The 26,352-nt window shown below is 46.2% G+C and overlaps 1 protein-coding gene and 3 non-coding genes across 4 annotated transcripts in view; all 4 read right to left on the bottom strand.

Annotated features, from left to right (window-relative positions):
• Positions 1-9,536: 9,536 nt before the first annotated feature.
• ppil2 (peptidylprolyl isomerase (cyclophilin)-like 2) overlaps positions 9,537-26,352 on the bottom strand; it is a 39,731-nt gene continuing 22,915 nt past the window's right edge. Inside the window, exons 14-20 of the mRNA XM_042099885.1 lie at positions 24,795-24,828; positions 19,302-19,419; positions 18,106-18,162; positions 15,433-15,505; positions 14,834-14,896; positions 12,424-12,566; positions 9,537-10,458 (exon numbers count right to left, since the gene is read on the bottom strand). Of these exons, the coding sequence (XP_041955819.1) occupies positions 10,350-10,458; positions 12,424-12,566; positions 14,834-14,896; positions 15,433-15,505; positions 18,106-18,162; positions 19,302-19,419; positions 24,795-24,828 (597 nt within the window). The 3' untranslated portion in view covers positions 9,537-10,349. The remainder of the gene's footprint in view (positions 10,459-12,423; positions 12,567-14,833; positions 14,897-15,432; positions 15,506-18,105; positions 18,163-19,301; positions 19,420-24,794; positions 24,829-26,352) is intronic.
• On the bottom strand, positions 15,719-15,785 carry LOC121716198. The gene has a single exon (XR_006033791.1). It is a non-coding gene; the product is annotated as a small nucleolar RNA SNORD42 (small nucleolar RNA).
• LOC121716196 lies at positions 18,891-18,955 on the bottom strand. The gene has a single exon (XR_006033789.1). It is a non-coding gene; the product is annotated as a small nucleolar RNA SNORD42 (small nucleolar RNA).
• Positions 23,895-23,959, bottom strand: LOC121716197. Its single transcript, XR_006033790.1, has one exon. It is a non-coding gene; the product is annotated as a small nucleolar RNA SNORD42 (small nucleolar RNA).

The following is a 26,352-nucleotide window of genomic DNA, read 5'->3' as shown; positions in this document are numbered from 1 at the left end:
CCTTGGACTCATCTCACTCCTCATTCTGTCCACCCCACTGGTTACCTCGCTGCCCTCTGGTACCTATCACCCACTTACTTAGGATTGTTCTTTCCTCCCACATGCCACCTTCTCTCTCTCTCTCTCTCTCTCTCTCTCTCTCAGTTCAATCACAACTCTGTCTCTAAAGCTGAACCGTACCTCAGTGCATCCGTTTGTGGTACACTGTGCTTCCTGTATCTCAGGAAGGCCCTGGGGCGGTTAATTAATTTCTTTCCTCATAATCCCCGTGCCACCCCTCGTTTGGCTCAAAGCTCTTTGCTTTCTCTGTCCGCCCCAGCCGTTCCCTCGTGCACTGCCTCGCCTGCCCGGTCTCGGTAAGCAAACAGAACAGTAAATCACTCTGCCAGGCATTCTCCACCCCGGCTCTGCATTTTGCAATCGGACAATCAACACAAGCCCAAGCCTGGAGCCCAGCCATAGAGACGGCAGCCAACTGCACAAACCACCTTGACTCCAGCTGCAGCGGAGAACCAGAGATGGTGAAGTGGCGTGTCTGTGGGACTGAAAATGAGAGAGAGTGTGTGAATGTGTGAGAGAGCATTCAGCCCATACAGAGACTATATAGCAGCAGTCAAAAAGAACTCACCAGGCCACAGCTGTGGTGCAACTGGCTGGGGCACCTGCACCGTACGCCGGCGACCCGGGTTCGATTCCCGCCCCGTGGTCCTTTCCGGATCCCACCCCACCCCACACAAACATTCATGGTCCATCGGACATAATGTGATGCACAAACACTCCATAAAGCAGGAAGGCAAATGTGGTTTGTGTATTAGCGATCCATTAAATGCTGCTCACCTCAAAGGTCACTATTCATGCTAAATTTAACCACAGTGTTTATTTCTGTAACAGTATGTGTGCCATTGCACCCCCCGCCCAACACACACACACCCTCCTGGAATTACACAAAGAGTCTCTGTTATCCCTGGCCCCAGTTCTAATTTTTTTTTCTCCTCTCTTCTCAGTCTGGAAGTGGGTGTTGGGAATTCTTACAGCCCATTTATATATATATTGGCTGTTAGTTCACCCTTTTCCGCTCTCTCTCCCTCCCTCGTGTTGCGTGCATGTACAGTCTCCTCTCTTGTTCGCTCCTCACCCTCCCCTTTTCTCTCTCTCTCTCTCTCTCTCTCCCCATTTCTCTCAGCTGTGCCCTGATCTGCTCTCCTGTTGCTCGGAGTCATTGCTGTCATCCTTCACTTATCTGCCTCCTTGGACTTAACACTCCTTCAATCTCCATCTCTCCATCTCTCTATCGTCCAGTTCTGTCTGTTTCTCTCTCTCTTCCCTTGCCCTCCCCTCATCTCTCTCCATTCACTTTCTCCCACTCAGTTCCTCCTCTGTCCACTTGTCCTTCTCCTGAGACAGTTAAATATTTACCATTCTCATCATATAAACGGCCCACCTTTTTTGCTGCTTGCTTTTGTTTGCTCTCCAATCTAGTTTCTCTTGTCCATTCCAGTTCCTTCCTTTTTCATCTCTCTCTCTCTCTCTCTCTCTCTCTCTCTGTCAATTCAATTTAATTCAAAAGTGCTTTATTGGCATGACAAATAGTTAGACATTTGTATTGCCAAAGCAGTTATTACATACATTGAACATACAGGTACATGTGACATACCAATAGACAAGTAATCAGAATGTAAAAATAAAATATGTGCCTAAAGAGACATTCATATAGGCAGCCTATAGTATAAACTATCGTTACTATCTCGAAACCATTGTTACTATCTCTCTCCCTCTCTCTCTGTAGACTCGGACTATATCCCTGCTCCATGCTTTGGCGGTTTCTTGCCATTCTGGGACTCTGAGGTACCAAACAGCATCAGACCAAATTCACAGGCTGCAGCTTGTCTTAATTAAGGAGTTGGCTGTAAAATGTATCTCCTGTGCACCTACGGATTGCTACAGGATTGCCAACCATTTTCACTGACAGCATTTCAAAACTTTTCCATGACTCCTCAAGGACCCTTTATAAAATTTCCCAGACCTTTCACAACCCTTAAGTACATTAAATTGCATACTTCACTGTACAGGTTGGGGCCTACTTACTGAATTAAAATTGAACAACCTTTTTCATTACTTTCAGAAGGCTAATTCGGCCATCACATGTCGAGTGGCACAATAACAGCTCTATTAGAAGTAACATTTCAAGAATTTTTTAATAGATAGATAGAAAACCGTCAATGACTTAACAGTTCATTATTACTGGTAAATCACCATTCACCATATCTTGCAACATTCATAATGCGGTCATCATCACTGAAGGCCTGGAAAATGTGTTTTTAGAAAATGTTTCTAGGATTTCCATGGCCATGGGAACCCTGTTACTGGTTTACACAGTGCGTCTCTGGGATCACTGTGTTGGCGTTTTAAACGAGTCGCACAGACCTCAGGCCACGAACTGACAGCAAGAATCCTGGGATCAAGCCGCTGGTTCTGTAGACTAGATCGGGCCTGTGCCTGATCGGTCGTGGCGTCTCAACATTCTGATGCAACTTCAGGGCAATTACGCCAGTGAAACAATATTGTGTCAGCTGTGGGCTAGAAATATGTACGGAAAGAATGAGGATGTGGACGGCCGGGCCTGAGGCCATACTTAGGTCTCACAGAAGTATGCAACTCAACTGAACTGACATTGCAAAGTAGAACTCAAATCTCCTGCCTCAGATTCAGATTCCGGTAGCTTCTGGAAGAACTCTGTGACCCTTACCGTCTGAAGCTGCAGGCTCTTTCGTACACCGACACTCTTTTTTTGAGTCTCTGTTGCCTTTTGTTTGTATTTGTGTACAACATGATTCATAAGTCACTCGGGATAAAGATCCCATCTCATTTAAGCAGACGGTAATTGTAAGGCATGAGGCAAACTAATTTCAAACCTTTCAACTGTGGTGAGATTGGGAAGAGCATGCATGAACACACACACACACACACAAACACAAACACAAACACAAACCACAAACACACTCACAAACACAAACACACACACACACAAACATTGGAGGGAGGAGGTTGATGGAGCAGACAGAGCCACTCTTAGAGGATGACTCACTGGCCGTCTTGTCTGGCCTGGACAATGACAGACGGCTAGAAAGCACTGAGGTGACTAGGTCCACAACCCCTCCAGACCCCGCGCTGTCCTTGGTGCGTTGTCTCTTACACACACGCACGGAGACAGGCAGTCATGAGAACCAGACGCCTGCTCCCCACATTAGCACAGCGGCCGGGGCTGAGCGCAGTGGTGCGGCCGGAGGAGTAGGAGGCTGTGGGAGAACGCAGCCCTGAGATAAAAGGATTTCAACGTTGCAGTTGCAGCGGACCAGGGGATTGAAACATGTACTGCAGATAAGGGAGGGTTAATCCTCCTCCTGGTGGTGTCTGCTTTTGTGCTTCTCTTACAGATCTCACACACACACACACACACACACACACATACACCGTAAGCCCACTGCAGCTGATCTGGCCCTGAGTATGCAGAAGTACAATACCTTGTTTTGGGATGTGTTGATTGATATATATATATATATTTTCAGAGTTTGTCAACAAATCCTTCAGATTATTCTTGTAACTTTGCTGAGCACGATCCAAAATGGCACTTCCCAGTCAAATCCAGATCCTAGATGTTGGACTCTGCATTGAGTCAGCACACTTATCTGTCCAACTCTGACAGACTGTATTGCTTTAGGAAACACTGCACACGTCTCCCCCACCTGACTAATCCCTCTCGGCTGCGTAAGATCACTCGACGATGATTTATTTACAAACGCACATTTCTCTTCTTACAACATCCTCCTGGGGAATACAAAGAACGTGCGAAAACAGGGTCACCGAGAGGTGAAGTGAAGTAGCAACAACAGAAGTCCACCAGGAGATTGTTTAAAGGGATTAGGGAGCTGGCAAACCAAATGGACTTACCACTGACACTAGTGGCCTGACTAAGAGCTAAAAGAGAGAGAACAGAGCAGGTTGGCAGGTAAGAGAGGGAAGCCATGGCCGACAAGACTGCCAACGGATAGGAAGGGAAGAGAGAAGAGAGGGAGGACAAGAGAGAGAGGGAGGAGTCATGTGAAGAGAGGGAGGACAAGAGAGAGAGAGAGAGAGAGAGAGAGAGGAGGAGTCATGTGAAGAAAGTAAGGGAAGGAAATGACGATGCCTCCCACAATAACAACATGACTAGCTTTCCTTAGACCTTTGCGACAGTGTCAATCTGGCTGGTCAACAGAACAACAAGCTTTCCTCAATCTGCCTGGTTAGACAACAAGATTTTCTTAAACCTTTGGGACAGTCTCAATCTTATTTGGTGCTAGACCAGGACTTCTCAGCAGGGTTGATAGGAATAGAACCAGCCTGTTATCCTACTGCCTTTATTTGTTTGTAATGTGTTTGTGTCTAGGTCCTCATGCTCATAGTCCTTATTTGGAACTTTGTTCCTAAGGTGGAAGATAACACTTCTTTTTTTAGAGAAATACAGCTGCAAAAGACATCTCTCCCATTTTGACAATGCTTTCCTTGGTATGGTGGAGCTCTACAAGGCAAACAAAACAAGCTGCAGACATCCCAAAAACAGGCTGATTAGAGTAACAACAGATATTGACCAGATAGACCAAACAGGAACAGAGCATTTCTGGTAACATCAGGGCTGGCTTCCCTTTGCAGCCACAAAGACTGTGGCTCTGTACTTATTGTACAATAGTCACCACCACAAGCCCAACATATGTTCATGCTTATTTTCTTTAGGTTGGGGATATGGATCGGGGAAAATCACGTTTAGTACTGACCACCACTATGTTGTAGAATTTGTGATTGAAGTGGTCATGTATTCTCTGACCCTAGGAATTACAGGGATAAACAAATTAAAAGTAATCAGTTTCAAATGGGCCATCCATGTCGATACAAGATGATGTTTTAATAGCCAATCAACTGGACAAACAAAACCAAAACGCAAAAAGGATTAAGGGGAAACAGGAGAGACAGAGGACACAGGCGCCACCATGACCTGACGGGGAACCACGATCATCCCCTTCTGCCAAGATGCATTATGGGAAAGGAGGGTGTGTTGTGCGCCCTGCAGTTTCAGCTCCTCGGATCTCATTGTATCAGCGAGGCTCAACGGAGCGATGGTCCGGATGGGGGGGGGGTTGAGTCCTCGTGTTCCCCAGACCTTATCGGGCTGTACGCAAGTCCCAGACGAGGAGACTCATCTCCCGTGGCACAGCAGAGGGAAGATAAGGGGCTCCATCACTCCAACTGCGAGATCTCTAGTCTGGGTGTGAGTTTCGAGAAGCAAGATATACAAAATGCACATCACACTAGGAGCGAGACAGCTGAATTCCCCCCCTGCCTTCTTTCTCTCTCTCTCTCTCACACACACACACACACACAGAGATCAAGCAAGCAGACTTTCTATTCCATTCACACTGCAGGCCTTGCCTGGGACCATATCTCAGCTGGTACTCTAAAAAAGGCTGCCTTCATTTATTTATTTATTTATTTATTTTTATTGTTTGTTTTATCTTGAATTTGACTATTTCTTATCTTTTTTATCCTTTACTTGACTCTTTTACCCTTGTTTTCTACCCAGCATTTGATCTTCTATTTATATTTTATTCTTCATCTTGCTTTAACTTTTTATCTTGTCTTTCTGATAAACTGTTCCTTAGCATCTGTAAAAGCACACTGAAATGCTCTTATTGTATGAAATGCGCTATATAAATAAATCTGCCTTGCCTTGCCTTCATTAAGGATTCTGGGAGTCTGTTTTTGTCTCAGCAAGAAACAGAGCGAGAAAGAGAGATAGGGAGAGGATGAGAAGAGAAACCCCTAAAAGAGGATATAAAAAAAGACAGAAGTCTGGACTGGAAGTGGACAGGATGTGTGACGTGGCGCCACTGATGCTGCATGATGGCTAAGACAAGCCCTCAGCAGGTGCACTGACAGCTGCCAAAAAAAAAGGAAACCATGTCACTGTCACACACACACACACACACAGACAGACAATGGATGTGCAGAACGTGAGGAGTGTATGGACAGCGAGCGAGTGAGTGATCAGGGGCAGGGGAGAGGTCCACACACTGCCCCCCCCCCCCCCCCCCCCCTCCACACACACACACACACCCCGGAACATTCTCTCTGTGTCAGCAACTTCTCGCTCCCGTTGTTACCTGAGCTGTCAGCAAAACCCATAAAAGTGTCCCAGGGGCGCGCGGGCCTGTGCGAACCCTGAATCAGCTGACAATCGCACAGCACAGCTGGGCACCACTGAGGCACAGCCATGGGCACAGGAACAAGCACGGACACTGCAGCCACAGGTGCAGTCTGTGTTTGGTCTGCCTATCTACTGGTCTCTCACTAGTCTCCATTAGGATTACAGGGCTTGAGTGAAGTCCATAAACTTGCAGCAGCAGCATTTACTCTCTCCTTCCTTTTTTTATGCCTGTTCATGTCCATTTGCTTGTTTCTACCACACATCTGGTTTCCCAGGAGATTCTTGTTTGATCTTCCTCTCTCACACGCTCCCTCTTTTGAAAGCTTTACATGATGTCCATTCACTTCTTTCATTTTTGGAACTAAACTACTCATCAGCCACATTGATAAGGAGATCTCTCTCACTCTCTCTATCTATCTCTCTGTGATGGGGCCATTTCCCAGGCGCTGACACAGACCATTAGTCAAGAAAACAAAATGAGCAGAAATAGCCCATCAGGCTCGCTTGCGCAGAGATGCTCAAATGAGACTGGACCATTCAGCACCACGCAAACAGACCTGTCAGATGAGTGGGTGCACTGAGTACAGGGGAGGGAGGGAGGGAGAGAGAGAGCAGAGAGAGAGAAGAGAGACAGAGGAGAGAGAGAGAGAGAGACAGAAAGAGGAGGAGAGAATAGAGGAGAGAAGAGAGACAGACAGAGACAAGAGAGGAAAGAGAGACAGACAGAGAAGAGAGAGAAACAGACAGAGGAGAGGAGAGAAAGACAGACAGAGAGGAGGGACAGACAGAGAGGAGAGGAGAGATAGACAGACAGAGAGGAGGGACAGAGAGAGAAGAGAGACAGACAGACAGAGAGGAGGGATAGAGAGAGAAGAGAGGAGAGACAGACAGACAGATACAGACAGACAGAACAGAGAGTATGGCATGACTGAAAATAAGCCATTAGACTTGATCTATTCCTAAAACAATAACAGCAGGATAATAAAATGTGCCAAGGCTGCAGAAGAACTCCAGACAACATATGGAAGGCCACGAGAAGCACTTCAGACACCTGATGCTTTCAAACGCACCTGAAAGCAGCAGAGGGCTGCTGGACTCGTGTTCCTGATCCATGTGCAACATGTGCCAGAGTCATTGAGACCCAGACACTAAGGCACGAGCACAACAGAGAGAACAGAGGGATGATCATGTTTGTCTTTCAGCCATCACCGCTCTCGGGAAACAGGATAGCAGGTTCAAGGATCGTTACATAACAGATGACACACACACACACACACACACCTTCATCCCCTTCTACTGTGCAGTCTGTCCTGCACACATGCTGCAAGCTCATTTCCTCCTAGCCCTCACCTTCGGACACACACACACACCCAGCTAGCCTAGTGGGATCAACAACACGCACTCCATCTAGACTGAGGGCTGTCAGTAAGTGTTTGCGTTTAGCCGTCCGTCACCATGGCAGGTAAACAGGAAGTCAAACACCATTTTAGTCATTGTTCTACCTACCAGCTACTGACGTAAGGGGCAGACACAAGGGCAGGCAGGAGGGCCAATGGGTTTGAAGACTGGCCAGCAAACGGGTAACACAGGAGGGTTTGAAGACTGGCCAGCAAACGGGTAACATAGTTCCATCCAGCTTGTCGAAATTCTATAATGAGCAGGTTTAAAGGGACTCCTGGGCTTCAAACTGGCCTAAGGCCATCTGGTGCTCTATGACCATCAATGCTTAATGCAAAACAACGTAACTGACCTGTGGAGAAGCTATGAAATGCTTGAAAGTAATTAGGGAAGATATTTAGAGAAAGATAGTGAAATGCTTGCAGGTAGCAGTTAGTGAAAAGTAGTTAGTAAAATGTTTCGCTGCCGCATTGCCTCAATATGCATTGACAAATGCATGTCTGGTCATTGTAAAGCATTGATATGACTATGATCAAGTGGACGAGCCTGACCAATGTGTGCCTGTGCTGGTATTAACGTGATGAATCTGATCAGAGTGACAGGATTAGAGACGCCGCGCTGATGAAATTGCAGGCCTGCCTGCTGTACTAGTCTAATGGAACAATCATTTATCAGGCGTTACTGTAAGCCAGTGGCCTGTAAAGGCGTAGACTCACGTGCAGGCCATGCAGTGCACATGGCCTTCCTGCCCAGGACATAAAAGACCACTACAGAAAGACAGTATACACATTTATTGTACTGTAAACGCAAATGGCTTTGAACACCCATGCCTAGTGTATACACATGTAAATCTAAACCATGGTTTATAACCATGTTTATGGCTCATCTCCATGGTGAGGGGATCATGGGATGGCAGTGTGGTGCCGCTGGCAGGGCATGCGGGCGAGGCGGCGTGACGTGATGTTAGTATACGTCTGGCGGCTGGGCCCCGGCTGCCAGCGAGAGACGAGATGAGACCGGAGGCAGCTGCATGGCAGCGGCGGCGCCACACCGACAGCACGAGCGACTGACAGAAGAGCTGCGGGAGGAAGTTGGCATGGAAACAAGCTCTGCGCCATGCTACCACTGCTGCTGCTACCACCAACACCACCATCACTGTTACTAGAAGCACCAGCACCACCACCTCCTCCTCCTCCTCCCCCAGGCCCAGAGCAGCATTCTCCTCCCCTGCACACCCAGATTTACAGCTACCCGGCTCAATGCCACAGACAGAGGGTCTGTTTTGCTTTTTTTTTTATGTATAGCGAGTGTGTGTGTTTTTCTCACTTGTCTGTCTAGGAAGTGTTACTTTGTTTTAAAAGGCCCCGCTGGAGCCGAGAAATGTGTCTGAGTGTGTGTGTTTGTGTATGAATGTGTCTCTCTCTCTTTCTCACACACCAGATCCCGTTAAATCACAGAGAAAAGAAAGGGAGGCTGAAGAGAGGGGTAAAAACAATCTCCTTCCTCAGCAGTTAAACAAAAGTCAAGGACAGGGCGAGCGACAAAGCAGCCGCACAGAAAACAAAAGAACGAACCGAAAGAAAAGAACACCGCCGCCGACACTGACGCCACCACTCTAGAGCTAAATCCAGTGCGCTAACCGCGCTCCTGAAGGCTGTGTATGCCCCTGTGCTGTGCTGCAGTCTGTACTTGCTCTCTCGGCCTGAGCAGAGCAGAGCAGAGCCTGTGGGTCTGAGAGCAATCTTAGAAGTGTGATCTGGCTGATAGCATGTCTTGAGTGGAGCATCAGTTATATTTAGCCTTCCAGAGGCCCTGTGCCTTAAATGGGGGGGGGGAAAAAAGAAAGAAAAATATGGAGTGGAAAAATGCCAATAGAATTGTCAACAGGCTATACACAAAGTGGTGCAAATAAAGTCAAGTTTATTTGGAAAGTTTGGATTATTTGGAGGAGAATTTTATTTGCTATTTACAAATGTGCCCCCCACTACCTCCTACCGTATGTACAAAACTAAGAACAGGAGGGAAGAGAAGACATGAATCTAATACAAGAAGGACGTGTAGACCTGCTTTAAAAACATACTTGTATTACTATGAAAACAAACACATTATTGACTCTGTACAAAATAAAATGAGATTCCTCTTTATGTCTTGCAGAGTTGACACAGAGATAGCGGTCCTTGGAAGTGGAGCGTCGTCGAGACTCGGGGTTTAAAGTGACCCTGTAGAGGCCTGGAGGCCGGCCAGGTGGATTCGGGACAGAAGAGAAACTAACGGCGCTGGGTGCGTGCCGAGCTCAGCTGTATGGCCCCTCGCGCCCGCTCTGCAGCGGATCAATAACGGGCTCCGAAGCCAGCGACAACAGATATTCCGCTCCGATGGAACGCGGATCGATGCGAAAATGAGTGCTTGCCCTCTACGCTTGTGCGAATGAAAGGAGAGACGGAGGGAGGGAGAGAGAAAGGGATGAAGGAACAAATGACTGATTGGCTACAAGCTAAACAAACATTCTGTCAGTGCCACTGCCTTGGCTCCCGTGCTTGCCAGAATCAGAGTGGAGTCAGTGAGAAGACCCAAGTAGTGGACGCTGTGATGACTAGTGCCTGGGGTTGTGACGAGATAAAGTGTCCTTAGAGGTTCTCGAGTGTCCTGAAGCCATGGGAACATGAGAACATGGCCATGGGTGGGGGGGTTCTGACCAGCGTGGAGAGCCTCGTCACCAGGAGCTGAAGTCCCCGAACCCGGTCCTGCCTTTGGGCTTCTTGGCCGCCGACGCTGACGCCGCCTCACTGGTGGAGGGCTTCTGGTTGTCCCCGGGGCGCTTCCTGTAGAGAAAGGATAAGGCTGGAGAGTTAGTGACACCATCTCACACCTCACACCCAGTGCGGCCTTCACATCCTTGTGTCGGCATGTGCCTTCCAAAGAACACCACAAAACAACTGTTTGCACAACCGCCCACGGACTGCCATCTCTAGCAAGTGATACTAGCAAGTGAACTAAATTCATAGCACAAAAGGTTTCTGAATGCAGAAAGATATTCATCACTGCGTCGGATGCCTTAAAAAGCTCACACACAAGCTGTGAGGCAGCAGGTAGGGGGAGGCCAGTCCCAGCTGTCGTGACCCCTTAATGGGCAGGTCTCGGTGGGGGTTTATGCTTAATTAAGATGGCTCCTGCCGAGACCCCGGGAAGCTGCTGCTTCAACCCCACACCCCATGAGCTATGTGACACATCTGTCTTCTCACACACAAACACCTCCATACCAATAATTGTTTTCACAACTGTCAACCCTAGTCACATGGATTTGAAAGAAGTCTTCAGTCCTCCAGCCTGTAATTACTGTGATATTGATCAAAACATTCTACTGACTTATGTGGCAATGAGAATATTGCTTTACAAATAGAAACAACTCCTTACTCTTTGACATCGTCTCACCACAAACACACATAAGCTTACCCATCCTTACCCAATCAATTTCAGCTGCAAACCTCACTAGACAGTAAATTAGCCAATGAAGGCCAATTTAAATGCTAAAGTTAGAAAACAATAAGAATGCATATACAGTACAAGGAGACAAAAGCAAGCACACAAAGTGTGTTAAATATACAGCCTATGCTTATGTCAGGCTGTGTTAAATATACAACCTATGCTTATGACAGGCTGTCATTTTCACAGTCTGCGGAGAAAACTCCACACTTGCAACTGTGGACTTGCTGAGTACAGTCAGCCACTCCTGTGGAAAAGCCTGGGTGAGTTAAAGGAAAATTCCAGTATTTAGCACTTTGAGTCCCTTTTCTGGTTTGTTTTGGATGAACTAGAGTGGTTGACACCGAAATTTTGACGATTGGTCCAGTCTCGACTTTTCTGACTCGTTTTGAATCGCCTTTGACTACTCAGAGTGGCTGCCAACAGGCATACTCAAACATGTCCTAAAACAACCCTTAATGTTCGTTTTCAAAACTGTGTAACTCACCGAGTGGTTAGTGGTGTTCGTTGATTATTAAAATCAAATATATCGGCGCAATGTATGATTTCCAGCCGTCTTATTTGCTATTGTGGAACTATTTTTTCAGACACCTCACAACCGCGTATAAACTTCCGCTCAATATTTGAACCTGAAGCAATGAACCTGAACCTGTGCAATGATTCTTCCAACAGAAATCAATGGGATTTTACAAAATGCCAAATAAAACACGACAGAAACTGTATTTGGCTACGCTACTTGTTTTGGAACATCAACGAACACCACTAACCACTCGGCGAGTTGCACAGTTTTGAAAACGAACGTGTTAAGGGTTGTTTTAGGACATGTTTGAGAATGCCTGTTGGCAGCCACTCTGAGTAGTCAAAGGCGATTCAAAACGAGTCAGAAAAGTCGAGACAGGACCAATCGTCAAAATGTCGGTGTCCACCACTCTAGTTCATCCAAAACAAACCAGAAAAGGGACTGAAAGTGCTAAATACCAGAATTTTCCTTTAAGCCAGTGGGAGTGGTACTCCTCCTCACAGGAGAGCCCCATGGCTTCATTCACCAGCTTTCAGGAGTTGTACAGCTTCCTATGAGCCAACATGCTCAGGTTTGCCACTAAACCCACCCAGAACCCTTTCAGACTTCCTTAGACTCCATGAACCTGTAGTGAGAACCTGTTATTAGGATGGACATGGATGCAGTGCCCTACCCTGCGACTGGATCGGTCTTGTGTGTGTGTGTGTGTGTGTGTGTGTGTGTGTGTGTGTGTGTGTGTGTGTGTGTGTGTGTGTGTGTGTGTGTGTGCTTGAGAGAGACTTACTTGGCAGCCATGTTGATGTACTTGCCCACGCCGGGCCTGAATGTCTTGGGCTGCTTCTCCTCCTTGGCTCGGCTCTGGGCGGCGGCAGCGTCCGCTTGCTCCTGCTGCTGCTGCTGCACCTCCTTCTCCCGCTCCGCCGCAATCTGAACACACACACACGCAGAGACACACACACACACAGACAAAAATACACTTAGATTACTGCAGTGCTCCTATAAATATATATCCATATATGCATATAGACAGACACACACACATAGAAAAACATTACATGACTACACTGCTGCTCCAAACTAAATACTGTATATACCCATAAACATACTGTGGTGGGCCAAGGTATTAAGGCAACATATGCCAAGCATTAGCTCTCCCTGTGTACAAACTGTAAATTCTACAAAGCAATTAAATACACGAAAGGAAAAGCTCCCCTTGTGTTCTGCAGATGTCTTTCTGACTCTGCCAGCAGTTTGTGAAGAATAAAGGACTTAATACTAAATATTGATTGTTGTATAGCAATTTCAGTGCATAAAAAAAAAACAAATTAAATTAAAACATCTGAGGTCATTAAAACACAGAATTTCAATTTGGATTCAATACTTTTGGAAACCATTGTACGCACACACACACACACACACACACACACACACACACACACACACACACACACACACAGAGCGTAATAATGGTTTGACATAAGGGCCCTTGCTCTGGTTTGGTTGGTGTGATAAATACCACACCAATGAAAGTACTCTAGTTCCTCCTGTCCAGGGGAAAGATTGTTCTTTTTTACACTCCTTGGGGACAGTGCCAGCATCTCTGGGCACTGACCGACTACTACACTGTTTTGGCTCCTGGGGTGGGAATTTAAAAAGCTTAGCGTGAAACATTATTCTCATCATCTGATTTGTCTTATACAGAGGACCTGTTTACAGTCTCTACTGGCCCTGGTGCTTGCATATGCAGGAACTGGGTCACAGGGCATTCCGCAGATTCCAACACCACACAGAGTACAGTCAGTCACACACACACACACACACCACAGAATATTATAGGAGTTATTATGAGGGGGAAATTATGCACCTGTGACAACACTCAGCAGATATTCAACAGAGCAGCATGAAGAAAGCCCTTGATCACACACACACACACACACAGAAATTCATGCCCGCTTACACCGCACCAGGAAACAGTAAAATTACACACACTCCTCCAAGACAAATAATCGGAGCTCTTATCGACGCGCGATCTCAACCGCCTTATCAAAACACAGTAGAGTGCCAGGAGGACGGGAACGTGCTCTGCTGTGCTGTGCTGTGCTGTGCTGCGGCCGCATTGTCTGGGAGACTTGAGCACACACACACACACACACACCAGAATATGCTTATGGCCAGGGTGGAGGCCCCTCAGCACTCTCTGGCCTCCTCATCTGGACTGAAGCAGAGAGAGAGAGTAGGGCCTTTGTGTGAGTGTATATATAGGTGTGTGAGTGTGTTGGTGTGCATGTGTGTGCATGTGTGTGCGTGTGTGTGAGTGTGTGTGAGTGTGTGTGAGTGTGTGTGTGTGAGAGAGTGTGTGAGTGTGAGTGTGCTGCAAAGGAGTCAGGGGCAAGAACACACTGTGTGCTTTTAGTTGGGGCCTTTGTGTGAGTGTATATATAGGTGTGTGAGTGTGTTGGTGTGCATGTGTGTGTGTGCGAGTGTGTGTGTGTGTGTGTGTGTGAGAGTGTGTGAGTGTGAGTGTGAGTGTGCTGCGAAGGAGTCAGGGGCAAGAACACACTGTGTGCTTTTAGTTGGGGCCGCCGTTTCCTGCTCCCTGAGCACTCTTCAAAAGACACTGCATATACACAAACACACTGAGATACACACAGCGGTGCAGAGGCATGCCTGGACACAGTCCCCCTCTCTCTCACACACATACACACACACACTCTCTCTCTCACACACGCTACATGTGTAAACATGGACACAAGCATGCTCACACACACAGGATATGTAAAAACATCAGAACACACTAATGTGTAAATAGCTGCAGGAAAAGGTAGGAAAAAAAGTTCTTGAGTCTTTCAGTGAATAAAACACACTGCATACCTGTGTGTGCTCACACTCTCACTCACGCACACACACAGCCATGTTATGCAGTTTCTAAAACGCAGTCTCTGTAGGCCGCCAGGCTCCAAAAACGGCATAAAAACAGGCTGGTCCAAGCTGCACCAGGCTGTTGTTGTTGCCATTTTTGGAGCCTTGGCTGCCTACAAAGACCAGCGTTTTTTTACAGTGTATTCAGGTGACGGGCAGCTAGCAGATTGTTAGACGTTTGCTGTTATGTGACAAAAAATGTTTTAGCTTAGAAATTGCATTACATCGCTTAGAGCACCTTTAAAAAAAGCTCAGACAGACACACATACACTGACCTGTGCATCTGCTTCCTCGTATGGGTCCACAAACACAGTCGCGGTCAGCAACTTAATTTCACTCTGTGAACGGAGAAAAACTCATTAAACTCACAAGAACACCCCACACTACTAGACCCACGGTTCCCCAATAAGATTGTGAGGGACAATATGAGACACCTCTCGTGTGATCTGCAGGCTGCTTCACGGACAGCTTTCCATAGTCTGTCATTCCCACTATAAACGATTAGGAGGTGATCTTTTCCAGGCACCATCCCATTCCCCCAAGCCCATGTCAAACTCAGGCAGGATTATGGCGGCCTTTGCTCTCAAACACAGCAGTGGAGTACTTGCCCCTTTCCCAAATTCCACTTTCAACTTTTCAACTATTCAACTTCTTCTAAAATTTGAAGAGCTCTACCTTTTGTTGTTTTGAAAGTGTGTATTTATGTTGGGATTGTGACCCCTTGCACCACCCCCCCCCCTCCCAATTCCCAGACTTTTCCAGGTCTGGAAACCAATAATTCTGAACTTTTTCAGACTTTCCAGGCCTGTGTAAGCACTAGCTCTCAGCTATTTTGTTACATTGAGTGTTGAGTTGAACAGTGCTGCTTGAGTACCTTGGGCAGGTCTGTCTTGGGATCACTCTCCACATTCTCCATGGCAGTGAGAGTCTCAAACCCCCCCACCACTCTGAGAGAGAGACAGAACAGCGAGAGAGAGACAGAACACAGAGAGACAGTGAGGGAGGAAGAGAAAGAGAGTGAAAGACAGACAGTGAGGGAGTTGCACACTGGTACTTGAACAATCCAGAGGTCTTCAACTCTGAACTTAACAAAGGAAAAGTCCACATTGACTCATAAATCTGATTGATTACTGCAAACAACTATGTGAATAGAAATCGTCTGGCATCAGTGGTTCCTTTGAATGCATCATAGATATTCAGCCAATATAAAATTCACATCATATGCACAGACCAAATATTTTATTAGGTAGTTGCTTGTCATACCATCCTCCAATCAACTTGAGGTACGCAGAGAAAGGAAGTAGTAGAAAAAGACATTGTCAGATGTTTTCCTCTCGCTGTAAACAATTTGTTCTATGACTAACACCAATAACACAGACGCCACGGCAGATTTATGGGAATGAGCTACAATAACAAAAGTTGTTGATGTCTAGTAGCAGTGATGAAGGAAAAATAGGCTCCAGTGAAAACAGTTGCCGAAAGAGGAAGAAAACAAAAGAAAACATTAAAAAGAGGAACAGACAAAGGCACGGACCACATGGAGGACATCTCGTGTGTGTGTGTGTGTGTGTGTGTGTGTGTGTGTGTTGGGGTGGGGGAGGGTGCACCTTAGTCCCTAAGCTGTAGGCCTGCATGCCTCCCACTTTCAACATCATCTTATGCAATAAGGCAAAACATCCTGCTTTCAGGGAAAGAGACACAACTGGCCAGATCAGGCACGCCGACAGGCCCCTGAGACCAATTACAGCCCGACAGTGATTTGGGATTCAATGTATGCCACATAATCATAAAGTAAATAAGATGGGATATGCTATTGTGCTTCACAATAAGCAATAACCCAGCACACCTGGTTTTCACTAAATAGTTAGAGGAATGACACAAGCTGCCACTTGGAGGAGGAGGAGGAGGAGGAGGAGGAGGAAGGGGGTGAGATGGTTTGTTGCCATGCAGGAGGAATCCCATGGGAGAGAGGTGCGGGAAACTTTAGATTCCGCCATTCCGAGCACACAAACAATGCTTGTACCTTCGGAATTTCGCAGTCATATCCTTTTATGGTACGTGCAACATTGTAGCTCTTCAAGCCACAATAGCACGGCAGTGCGGCTCATCTTCCCTGTGCCTGTGCGTGGACAGGGGAGCAGCAGCAGAGCGTATATCACTACAGTACAGCCAGTGCCCCATGCTCCAGCTGTTTCTTTGGGGCCTCTGGTTGCCATGGGGGATGAGCTCAGGGAGTGGAGTGGGGGGAGCCTCAGCCACTATAAGCCCATAGGCTGAGGCTTTCTGTGTGTGTGTGTGTGTATATATGTGTGTGTGTGTGTATGTGTATATATATATATATATATATATATATATATATATATATATATATATATATATATAATATATATATATAAAAATAACTGCACGTGACCTCTCCCCAAATGTGTGTGAGCAGCACTGTCTCTGCACAGTCCTGGGGGCTGGTGGGTGTAGGGTCTGTGTGTGTGTGTGTGTGTGTGTGTGTGTGTGTGTGTGTGTGGGTGTGGGGGGGTCTGGGAGGCAGAAGAGGTAGGACAGGGGGCAATGCTGGCCATTAGAGCCAGGGTGAGGGGAGGAGGAGGAGGAGTGCAGGAGGGAGGGAGGGGGGGCTGTTTAAACAGGAGCTGTTAGTTTAGGCTTTTACTCCAACAAGCCTCGCCGAATTCCACAGGCAGACCCTAAGAATTACAATTCACTGTCAGCTCCGGGCACGGTGACCACAACAACCTGTCTCCATGTGTTCGTGTCTGGGAACACAAATCTGTGTCGGTCTGTCTGCGTGCGTCAGTGTGTGTGTAGCGTGTCAGTGTGTAGTCTGTCTGGCCGTATGCATGTGTGAGTGTACGAAGCACTTTCTCAGACTATGTGTGTGAGAGTGTGATAGTCTGTGCATGCATATGTGTGGCCCAGGAATGCTGGCACCAACTAGCAGGCGAGTGTTGCTTCTGTCAGACCAGTTTTATTCAACAAGGACCGAGCAAACAGCGGTCAGTCACTTTCCCATCTCCCTGGAACCGTGCTGATTTTCAAGCCCCCCCACACACACACACACACACACACCATCCATCTGGAACAGTCATGCTAAAGCAGCAAGAGGTTGTGGAGGGCCCTCTGTACAGGCTAACCCCTTAACTGAACTGGGCCATGTGGCAGCCTAGCCCCGTCACAGCCTTGGATAAATCCTTAAGAACACTTATCGACAAGACCGGAGTGGTGAAAGGATTACTCCAGCCTGTAGCTTCCCCCCCCCCCCCCCCCCCCCCTCTCCCTAGAGGAGTCATGTCCTCGACACTTAAAGTCTCAGATCTTACCCCCCCTCACACAATAACCAACATAGTTTTAACTGTGACAGCAGAACATGGACATCTCAATCTCTTAAAATAACCACATGACATGTCAATAACACCGTTTCCATATACAATATCCTGTATTGTGCCCATATCTTAGACCCCATTAGTGTAAGTGTACATTTGCTATGGGGACTGAAAAACGAATGGTCACTTGCGAAAATGGAGGAAGGTCTTACCTGCCGAACACACTGTGCTTTCTGTCCAGGTAGGTGCAGGAACGGAACGTGATGAAGCTGGTCAAGGCAAGACAAGATCATTATCATTTTGAAATCATCAATATAATCTAGCAAAATAGTATAATTTTAAATTTCCTGATATGTTTAAATTCTCCTGATATGTTGACAGTCATGATGATCTACAGTAAATACTGCCAGCTTGTTGTCTCATTCTCTGCCATCATCGTAACTCTGGCACAAATGGAAGATTTGTCTGTGCTGAGAAATGGCATTAAATACAGCGTAGTAATTACAGCGCTCTCTAACCAGAGCGCTCCACTTTCTGACACCTCCAGCGCTCGGCAGGGCAGAGCTTGTGGACCCGGAGCCCCAGCACAGGGACCAGCAGGGGCAGGCCAGCCAGAGGCCTAAAACCTGACCCTGGCTCTCTCTCCACCACCACCACCACCACCTTCTTGGCTGCCTCCATCTCTTTCTCTCTCGCTCCCACTCTCTCTCTCTCGCTCTCCTTCCTTCTCTCTCCCTTTCTCTTTCTCTCTTGTGTTGAGACTGAGGCAGTGAGCTTTAACAGAGGCCAGCATGCAAAGGTCTGCCATACACACACACATCTGTTCCAAACTTCTTCACAGATATGATTTCTAAACCTCTTGTCTATGTTCTGAGGGATCCTAAACCTTGTGTGTGTGCTCAGAGAGAGATCTGACTGGTGCCAGTTTGAGGGAAACAGCCAGTCGGGGAGAGAGAGAGAGAGAGAGAGAGAACATCTGTATGAAATATGAATATTCTGGCATCAGTGGTTCCTTTGAATACATCAGATATTCAGTCAATATAAAATTCACATCATATGCACAGACAAACTTTTTGGTGCTAGTTGATCTTCTCAATCATAACATCCATATAGAGCTCTTGTATTTATGAAATTTATCAGGGTAATTGACGTCTCATGTTCGGCTAAATAATGGAATCTAAAAAAATGGAAAAATAGTCTTCAACTGGGAAAACAGTCAGGAGGCCCTGCTTCAGCCTTTACTTTGGTGAAGTCAAATGCTTTGTTACGCACTTTGTAAATCTTGTTTTGAAAAGGCTCTGTACAAATAATGTTTCTTATGATTAATAATAATAATAATAGTAGTATATGCTTGTGTGTTTGGAGAGAGATCTGGCATTGCTGGCTGAGAGTGAGTAATACAACTCACAACTGGGACTTGTTGGTGTTGGGCCCCGAGTTGGCCATACTGAGGATGCCACGGCCAGTGTGGGAGAGGTTGGGTCGGAACTCATCCTTGAATGGCTTCCCCCAAGCCGATTCACCTCCTGGATGGGGGGAGAGAGAGAGAGAGAGGAGTGTGAGAGTGAGAGAGATGTGTGCAGGGTTGAATACTCAAGTGCATGTCTGAGGGGAGGAATCCATCACAAGATGAAAAAGATTTCATCACATTGGAGTGCGTTGAATAAGAATGCTCCCAGGTAGGAGGCCAAAATCAAGCAATCAAGGGTAGCGAAATACATTTGCAAGCAACCTAAAATTTGAGACACAAACACAGACAAAAAAAAAAGAAAAGAAAATAAAAAATCAATCAGTCAATCAGCTTCTGGGATTGACCGTCTCGTTAGACCTTATTAGAATGCACAGGATGCAGATAACACCTAGCCCCACTTCCAAATTCAGTAAAAAGCCCCACTAATTAACACTTAATCAAAACTCCATCCCCAGCTCGTCGGGCGGTGGATCGACGCGGGGGCCTAATCCTCAGAGAAGTGAGCGGGCAGGCAGGCGGATGGGTGACGTCCGGGTGAGCCTGGCACCGTCTGGTTTGACAGATGCCCCTGTGCCACACTGTGCCTCTCTCCGGCTCACCCCGATCCAAGGCCCCTTTTTAAACAGCGCCATAAAAACCCTCCCCAGGTGACATTTGTGCATGATTTATGACCTGCGTGGCATTTTGTCTGGCTGACTCGTCTTCATTAGGAAAATAAAAGGGAGGCTTTTTGTGATGCAAAGTTTGCCAAGATGCAAATAAACAACTGGGAACAGTTCTACAGCGGAACGAAATCAAAACATCATGCCAAGTTCAAATAAAAACACATGTATGAACATTAAATACCCTGGAACTCAGCACTTGACTTAGCCAGAATAAGACCAGCACCCCCACCTCGAGGACATTTGGACCCCCACCTCGAGGACACTCCCGTCACACACACACACACACAGCATATGTGTGCGTTTCTACTGTAATGAGCTGGTCAAGACCCCAGACCACATTGATTTATCAGCTGAAGCAAGTGGCGTGTTGGGTAACAGTCAGGAGGCGCTCTGTAATTGTTACGTATGGCGAGCGTGGATTGGCCAAGCTGAGGGGACAATCTCTAACTCCAATGTCAGACCAATGGAGCTTAATTACAGTGCACTTTGGTTCCTTAAAGCAGCCACTCGGGGCTCGGAGCTCAGCGAGGTGAATGATAACCTGGTGTGCGCCAGAAGGCTCCAGTCCTCTTTTTTTAGTCCCAATGACAAAGCTACTACACCGGGGCAGGATGAGTCAAACCTGACCACCTCTTTTGTGTCGCTTTGATGTGGCAAGAGCCAGAAAGCAGCATGGTGGCCATGTAGGATTTCTGATGACCCACTGAAATGTAGGATTTCTGATGAACCACTGAGATGTAGGATTTCTGATGTACCGGTTAAGCGTTGCATGAACTCAGTGATGCTTTGATTACGCAAACTGCAAAATGGTAAGTGTTGCAACATGCAACCACTGTGTTTTGTCTTTACCATTCAGGAAGTCAAATCACCCCATCATCAAAGTGATTTAAGAAAAAAATTGAAAATAATATATGATTGTAGAACCATGCTCTCATCAGCTGCAATGCCAAGATTGATCCTCTACAAGGCCTGAAGGCACCTCCATCATTGCGGGCGAGGGTTTAAAGCATCATCCACACTCCAATGATGGAGCGTGGGCTAGTTGTTGACTAGTGGCAACCTGAGCCAGCAGCAGTTTGGGAGCAGATGGGCAGGGAGCGTCTGGTGGTGTCGTGGGCAAGAGCGGGCTGGGCTGGGCAGGAGGGGAGCGCAGACCATTAACTGGGCAGGCAGATGCAGCCACAAGGTGACCTTTCACCAGGTTCTCTCACACACATGCAAGGTATGCACGTACACATACATGCGCACGCACACACTCACAACCCCACTTCCTCCCTTCCCCCCTTCATGCACACTAATCCCCAACAGCACACACACAGCCAGCTGGTCCATCACCTGCAACACACACACATACACACACACACTTTCGTACCCTCACACATACGTGCATACACACACACACAGCCAGCTGGTCTTTCACCTGCAACACATACACTTTTGTACCCTCACACATGCGTGCATACACATATACACACACATACAGTGCAACCGGAAAAATGTTCCACATTTTGTTGTTTCAGACTCATCTTAAAATGGGTTTAATTCATTTTTTTCTCATCAATCTAGACACAATACTCCTATACTCTAGCCTAGAAAATCCACACCCTGGTAATCTAAAAAGATTAAGGCTCTGGCCACAAACAATGTAATGGCCCAACTCGAGGGGTGTCACCAAGCATGCATTTGAAAATCTCACTGCACGCAATTGGATAACACTAGACCAATGTTTACTCTGAATGATTCCGGACTTCGACGCAATTGGATAACACTACAACCAATGTTTACTGACCTCCAACGTTGCAGCGCTGTAGTCATCTGTTTAGCTCGCTTCTGGCCCGCCTATATCAGATACACCAATGTGATTGGTTCCCCGCGATGCAAGGGGCAAAACTAACGTGCATCTTTACTCATTGCCAGAGTCTCTTGCAGACACAACTCAAATTGTGCTCTCGTGAGAACTCTGGATTTCCAGGGTACCAATACTCCAATACTCCACACAAAAGCAGGTGTTTTGCAAATTTATATAGACATCTGTCTATATAAAATCTCACAGTTGATGTCAGAGTAAAAAAAAAAAAACAAGCCACGAGGTAGAGATAGTCCTGCGAGATAGGATTGTGTCAAGACGTACATCTGTGGAAGGATACAAGAACATTTCTGTAGTATTGTAAGTAGGGATATACGAGTACCGATATAATGGTAAACCGCGATAAAAATGTTGACGATAACAATTACCGTTTTCATTTCAAATATCATAATGATCACGGTTGATTACCACAGTGTGGAAACCGCGTGTTTAATCCTTCCCAGCTTCCAGAATAAAGGAATCACATCTAACTCAGCTTTGTTACTCTCCCTCAGCACCCCCTCTATGAGCACCACCAGGAGAACATGAGCTCCAGCGTCCCTGGTTAAAAGTTGCATGTTGATTTTGTCTATATTTTTGTAATTTAGTAAACACTGTCACACTTTTTGAAACTATTTCAGCTTGTGTAGGCCTATCAGTGCATTCTGAACATATTGAACACACTTTTAAAAATAAAAAAATAATACCGAAAACCGTGATTACTTTGGGCACTATAACCGTGAGGTTAAATTTTCATACCGTTACATCCCTAATTGAAAGTGAAGCACCACTCCAAACACCTGTTTTTTTTGTGGAGTATTGGAACATTGTGTGTAGATTGATGAGAAAATAAATTAATTGAATCCATTTTAAGATGAGTCTGAAACATAACAAAATGTGGAAAACTTGAAAGGGTCTGAAAACTGTCCGGTTGAATTGTACATACACTCCCGTACTCTCATACACGCGTGCATTCATACACACACACAGAGCCTAACGGTCTTACGCCTGCAAGATTCACGCTCACCAGGTTTTTACGGGGAAGGTGCTGACTCCAACAGTCGTTTGGTGTCCAGAATGATGTCAGTGTGTTGCAGTGTGGAGTGCATGTGTGAAGTGTGACTACCTGGTGGGTACGTGCGATCTGGAAGGTGTGCGTGAGTAGTGAGAAATCACATGATTCCTCAGAGTACGAGAAGATGATGCACAGAAAAAAGAATCTGTCAAAAATGAACATACAATCACAAACTCACAATCTCTCTCTCTCTCACTCACACACACACACAGCAAGCATGCATTGCCCACGTATAAGACAACATTGCGAGAATCTGCTGCAGTGATGCACATGTGATTAAGTGGACTGCAAAATCCATACTGCTGATGTGAGCACATCCACTGCAGTGTGTGTGTATGTGAATGAGTGTGCGCATGTGTGGGGGTTCGTGTGTTCCGTGTGTGACGTGCATGTTAATAATGACAGAGAGGATAGAGGAGGGGGGGGGGGGGGGGGCGTTATAAATATGTCACCCATCAGTGAGTGTCCAGGCAGCCTGCCTGCTGCTCCCACACCTCCGCTGGCTCACGCTCAACGGTCGCTTCCTCGTAGGGGCTTCCAGTGCTGGTGCATTTTTAATGGATCTGCCACTATTTTAAGCCCCGGACACAGTCTACTGCTCCCTCCCAGAAAGAGAGAGAGAGAGAGAGAGAGAGAGAGAGAGAGAGAGAGAGAGAGAGAGAGAGAGAGAGAGAGAGAGAGAGAGAGAGCAATAGAGAGGGATAGACAGACCAGAACCCCTTTCCTAGTACACTTACAGACATGTCTGAGTACTCTCTACATCCCATCCCAGGGTATAAGGGTAGTGCTGGTGCAGAGTCTACTCTAAGGGTGGTGCTGGTGCTGATCTAGGCATCTATTTGCGCTTCACAAAGGAAGAGAGTCCACAATGACACTCATGAACCTAAGATCGAGCTGACTAGCAGCATAATGGTTAAACAACAACTGTGTCAACATTAATTGTCTGGCATCAGTGGTTCCTTTGAATACATCAGATATTCAGTCAATACAAACTTCACATCATATGCTCAGACAAAATGTTCTACCTTTTTAATGCGTACATTTTGTTGCTAAATGCTTTTCCTAACCTCCTCTCCTCATAATATTGATTTAGTCACTGTGTTTTCAATCTCTAAAGGGTGAATGACATGGACAACAGATGCAAAATAACCATTTTGGCTAATTCTGGCACATTTACATTTTAATAAATAAATAAATAAATAAATAAATAAATAAATAAATAAATAAATAAATAAAGCACCACGTCAGGCTCAAGGCCATGTCAAAGACAGAAACTTTCTTCTACTGGGAACAACAAAACAGACGGTGGATTAGACGTGATGCGTCCGATATCAGGCCAGTCTTTCTGGATGGCCATCAGCATTTACTTCAGTGGAGTCATACGCCGACTCTAATCAAGCTCAGGCTTGGTGGGAATCGAACCTGATGAGTCTTCTTGGAACACACTATACATTCCTGTAGTTCTTTCAAAAAAAAGTTCTCAAAGGGCTTTTTTCAAAGCTCAGGTTTCCAGTCCATACAAGGGGAACCTTTTGCTGACAAAAGGCCATTGAAGGGCTCTGCCCCAGTCAAAATTGATTTTGTGTAGACAGCTAAAGAATCTCTTTCTAGAGGATTATAATGTAATGCAATAGCATTTCAGGGTTTATCTACGGAGTCGAGCCAGATTGCACTGTACTGACTTGACCTCAGGTGGTTGACGATGTAAACAATCCTGCAGGCAGTGCTAATGCTTTCACTTGCCACTATCAGGAGCTAGTCTGAGCTAGCTGGTTTTAGCCACCAGGAAAGGGGATCGAAAACTCTCGCTCTCTCTGTGTGTGTGTGTGTGTGTGTGTTCTTACCTGTACCAGTGCCAGTGGGGTCCCCCCCTTGGATCTGGGAAATAAAAACAATAAGAAGAAGAATTAGAGTTTCAGCTCAAGTCCAACTTCAGACACCTGAAACTGGGGCTAAAACTAGAGATCTAATCAGGCCTCACAATGGAGTCGAACTAGAAATGGCAGATATAAGATTACTGGCCTCCCTCTACCAACATGAATCACATGTGTGCATCCATCTTGAATAAAATATGTGCTATAATCATGAATCATACCGTATGTCATTAGGAGAAATACAAGATGGCTGTGCTACTAAGTATGGTATGACAGTGTGATGGCTGCCTATGTGTGTCTCTCTCGGCACGTCTTTTAAATCAACTATGTGGAGCTGGCCCAGCTGCTGTCATATGGTTGCGGTCTGCGATCATATGGACAGTAACATCCAAGCTGCAGACACTGGTGAATAATGCAAGCTGTCTGCAATCAGCAAGATTAACTTCCTGTGAGGACAACCTCGTGCTTGCAGTCAGTCAGTGTGACTCAACTGAGAACACATACATAACACCTCTCATGCACACTAACACACACAAAAAAAAAATCCCAACCCTTTTAAAGTGTTAAATGTGCTCTAAGCAATACTGGGTAACGTCACTTCTGTTGACTTTCAAACAAAACAGAGCTAGCTCGCTACTTCCTCCCCCTCCCTCCCGTGCTGCTCCCGTGCAATTGAAACTCTCCTAAACGGGCATCTCTTCTGTGATTTGCTGGAACAGTTTATGTTTTTATGGGCTAGGTTTGCCCAGGTTGTTTTTGTTGCCGTTTTTGAAGGCTAGGCTGTCCAGAGATCACATTTATTTTTACAGTGTATTCAGGACACAGACAGTTAGCGGTTGGTTAGGTGAGGTTTGCAGTAAGTGACATAAAATGTTGAAGCCTTAAAAATGCGTGGCATCGCTTAGAGCACCTTTAAACACTCTAACATCAGACCAATTAATAATGCATCTTACTTAGCCTGGCTAGCGCCACCACTTCTCAATGAGACGTGGTCTGAGAACCAAACATTAATTTTCTCGTATTTGAAAAAAAATGCCCAGATCTGTTTATTGGGTGCCACGGATGTCTATCAAATGCGTCTGTGCATAGCTCATCATCGTCTTGCTTTCCCACCTGTTCTGTGATTGGTTCCCTATCTCAGGCGAAAATTTGCTCCATGGTCTCCAGGCTGCCTTAGCAGCGTGAATCAAATCGCGCGCAAGGCAGCATGGGAACACCCAGGCTACATCTTACTACTTGCATGTGCAAATGGTCTCATATGTATAGGTTACAAAAAATGCAGCTGGCTACTGTGTATTATTGTTCAGGGACGCAAACACATGTGTGGTGAAAAAAGAGAGAAACACAACCGACCGAAAGCAGGGCAACATGGCATCAACAAGTTAAGGTTATTTATGTGAATCCATACACCTCAAGAGAATGGTGGAGCACTACTTGGTTTATTTCAGTTGGATCATCTGGATAAACTTCAGAGCTTCTGTGGCCAACATTCAATTTCCCTTTTCCACAATTTAATTTTGAGAATGGC

The sequence above is a fragment of the Alosa sapidissima genome, chromosome 8 (genome assembly GCF_018492685.1).
Source record: "Alosa sapidissima isolate fAloSap1 chromosome 8, fAloSap1.pri, whole genome shotgun sequence".
NCBI lineage: Eukaryota > Metazoa > Chordata > Actinopteri > Clupeiformes > Clupeidae > Alosa > Alosa sapidissima.
This window is presented reverse-complemented; position numbering and strand designations above follow the sequence as displayed.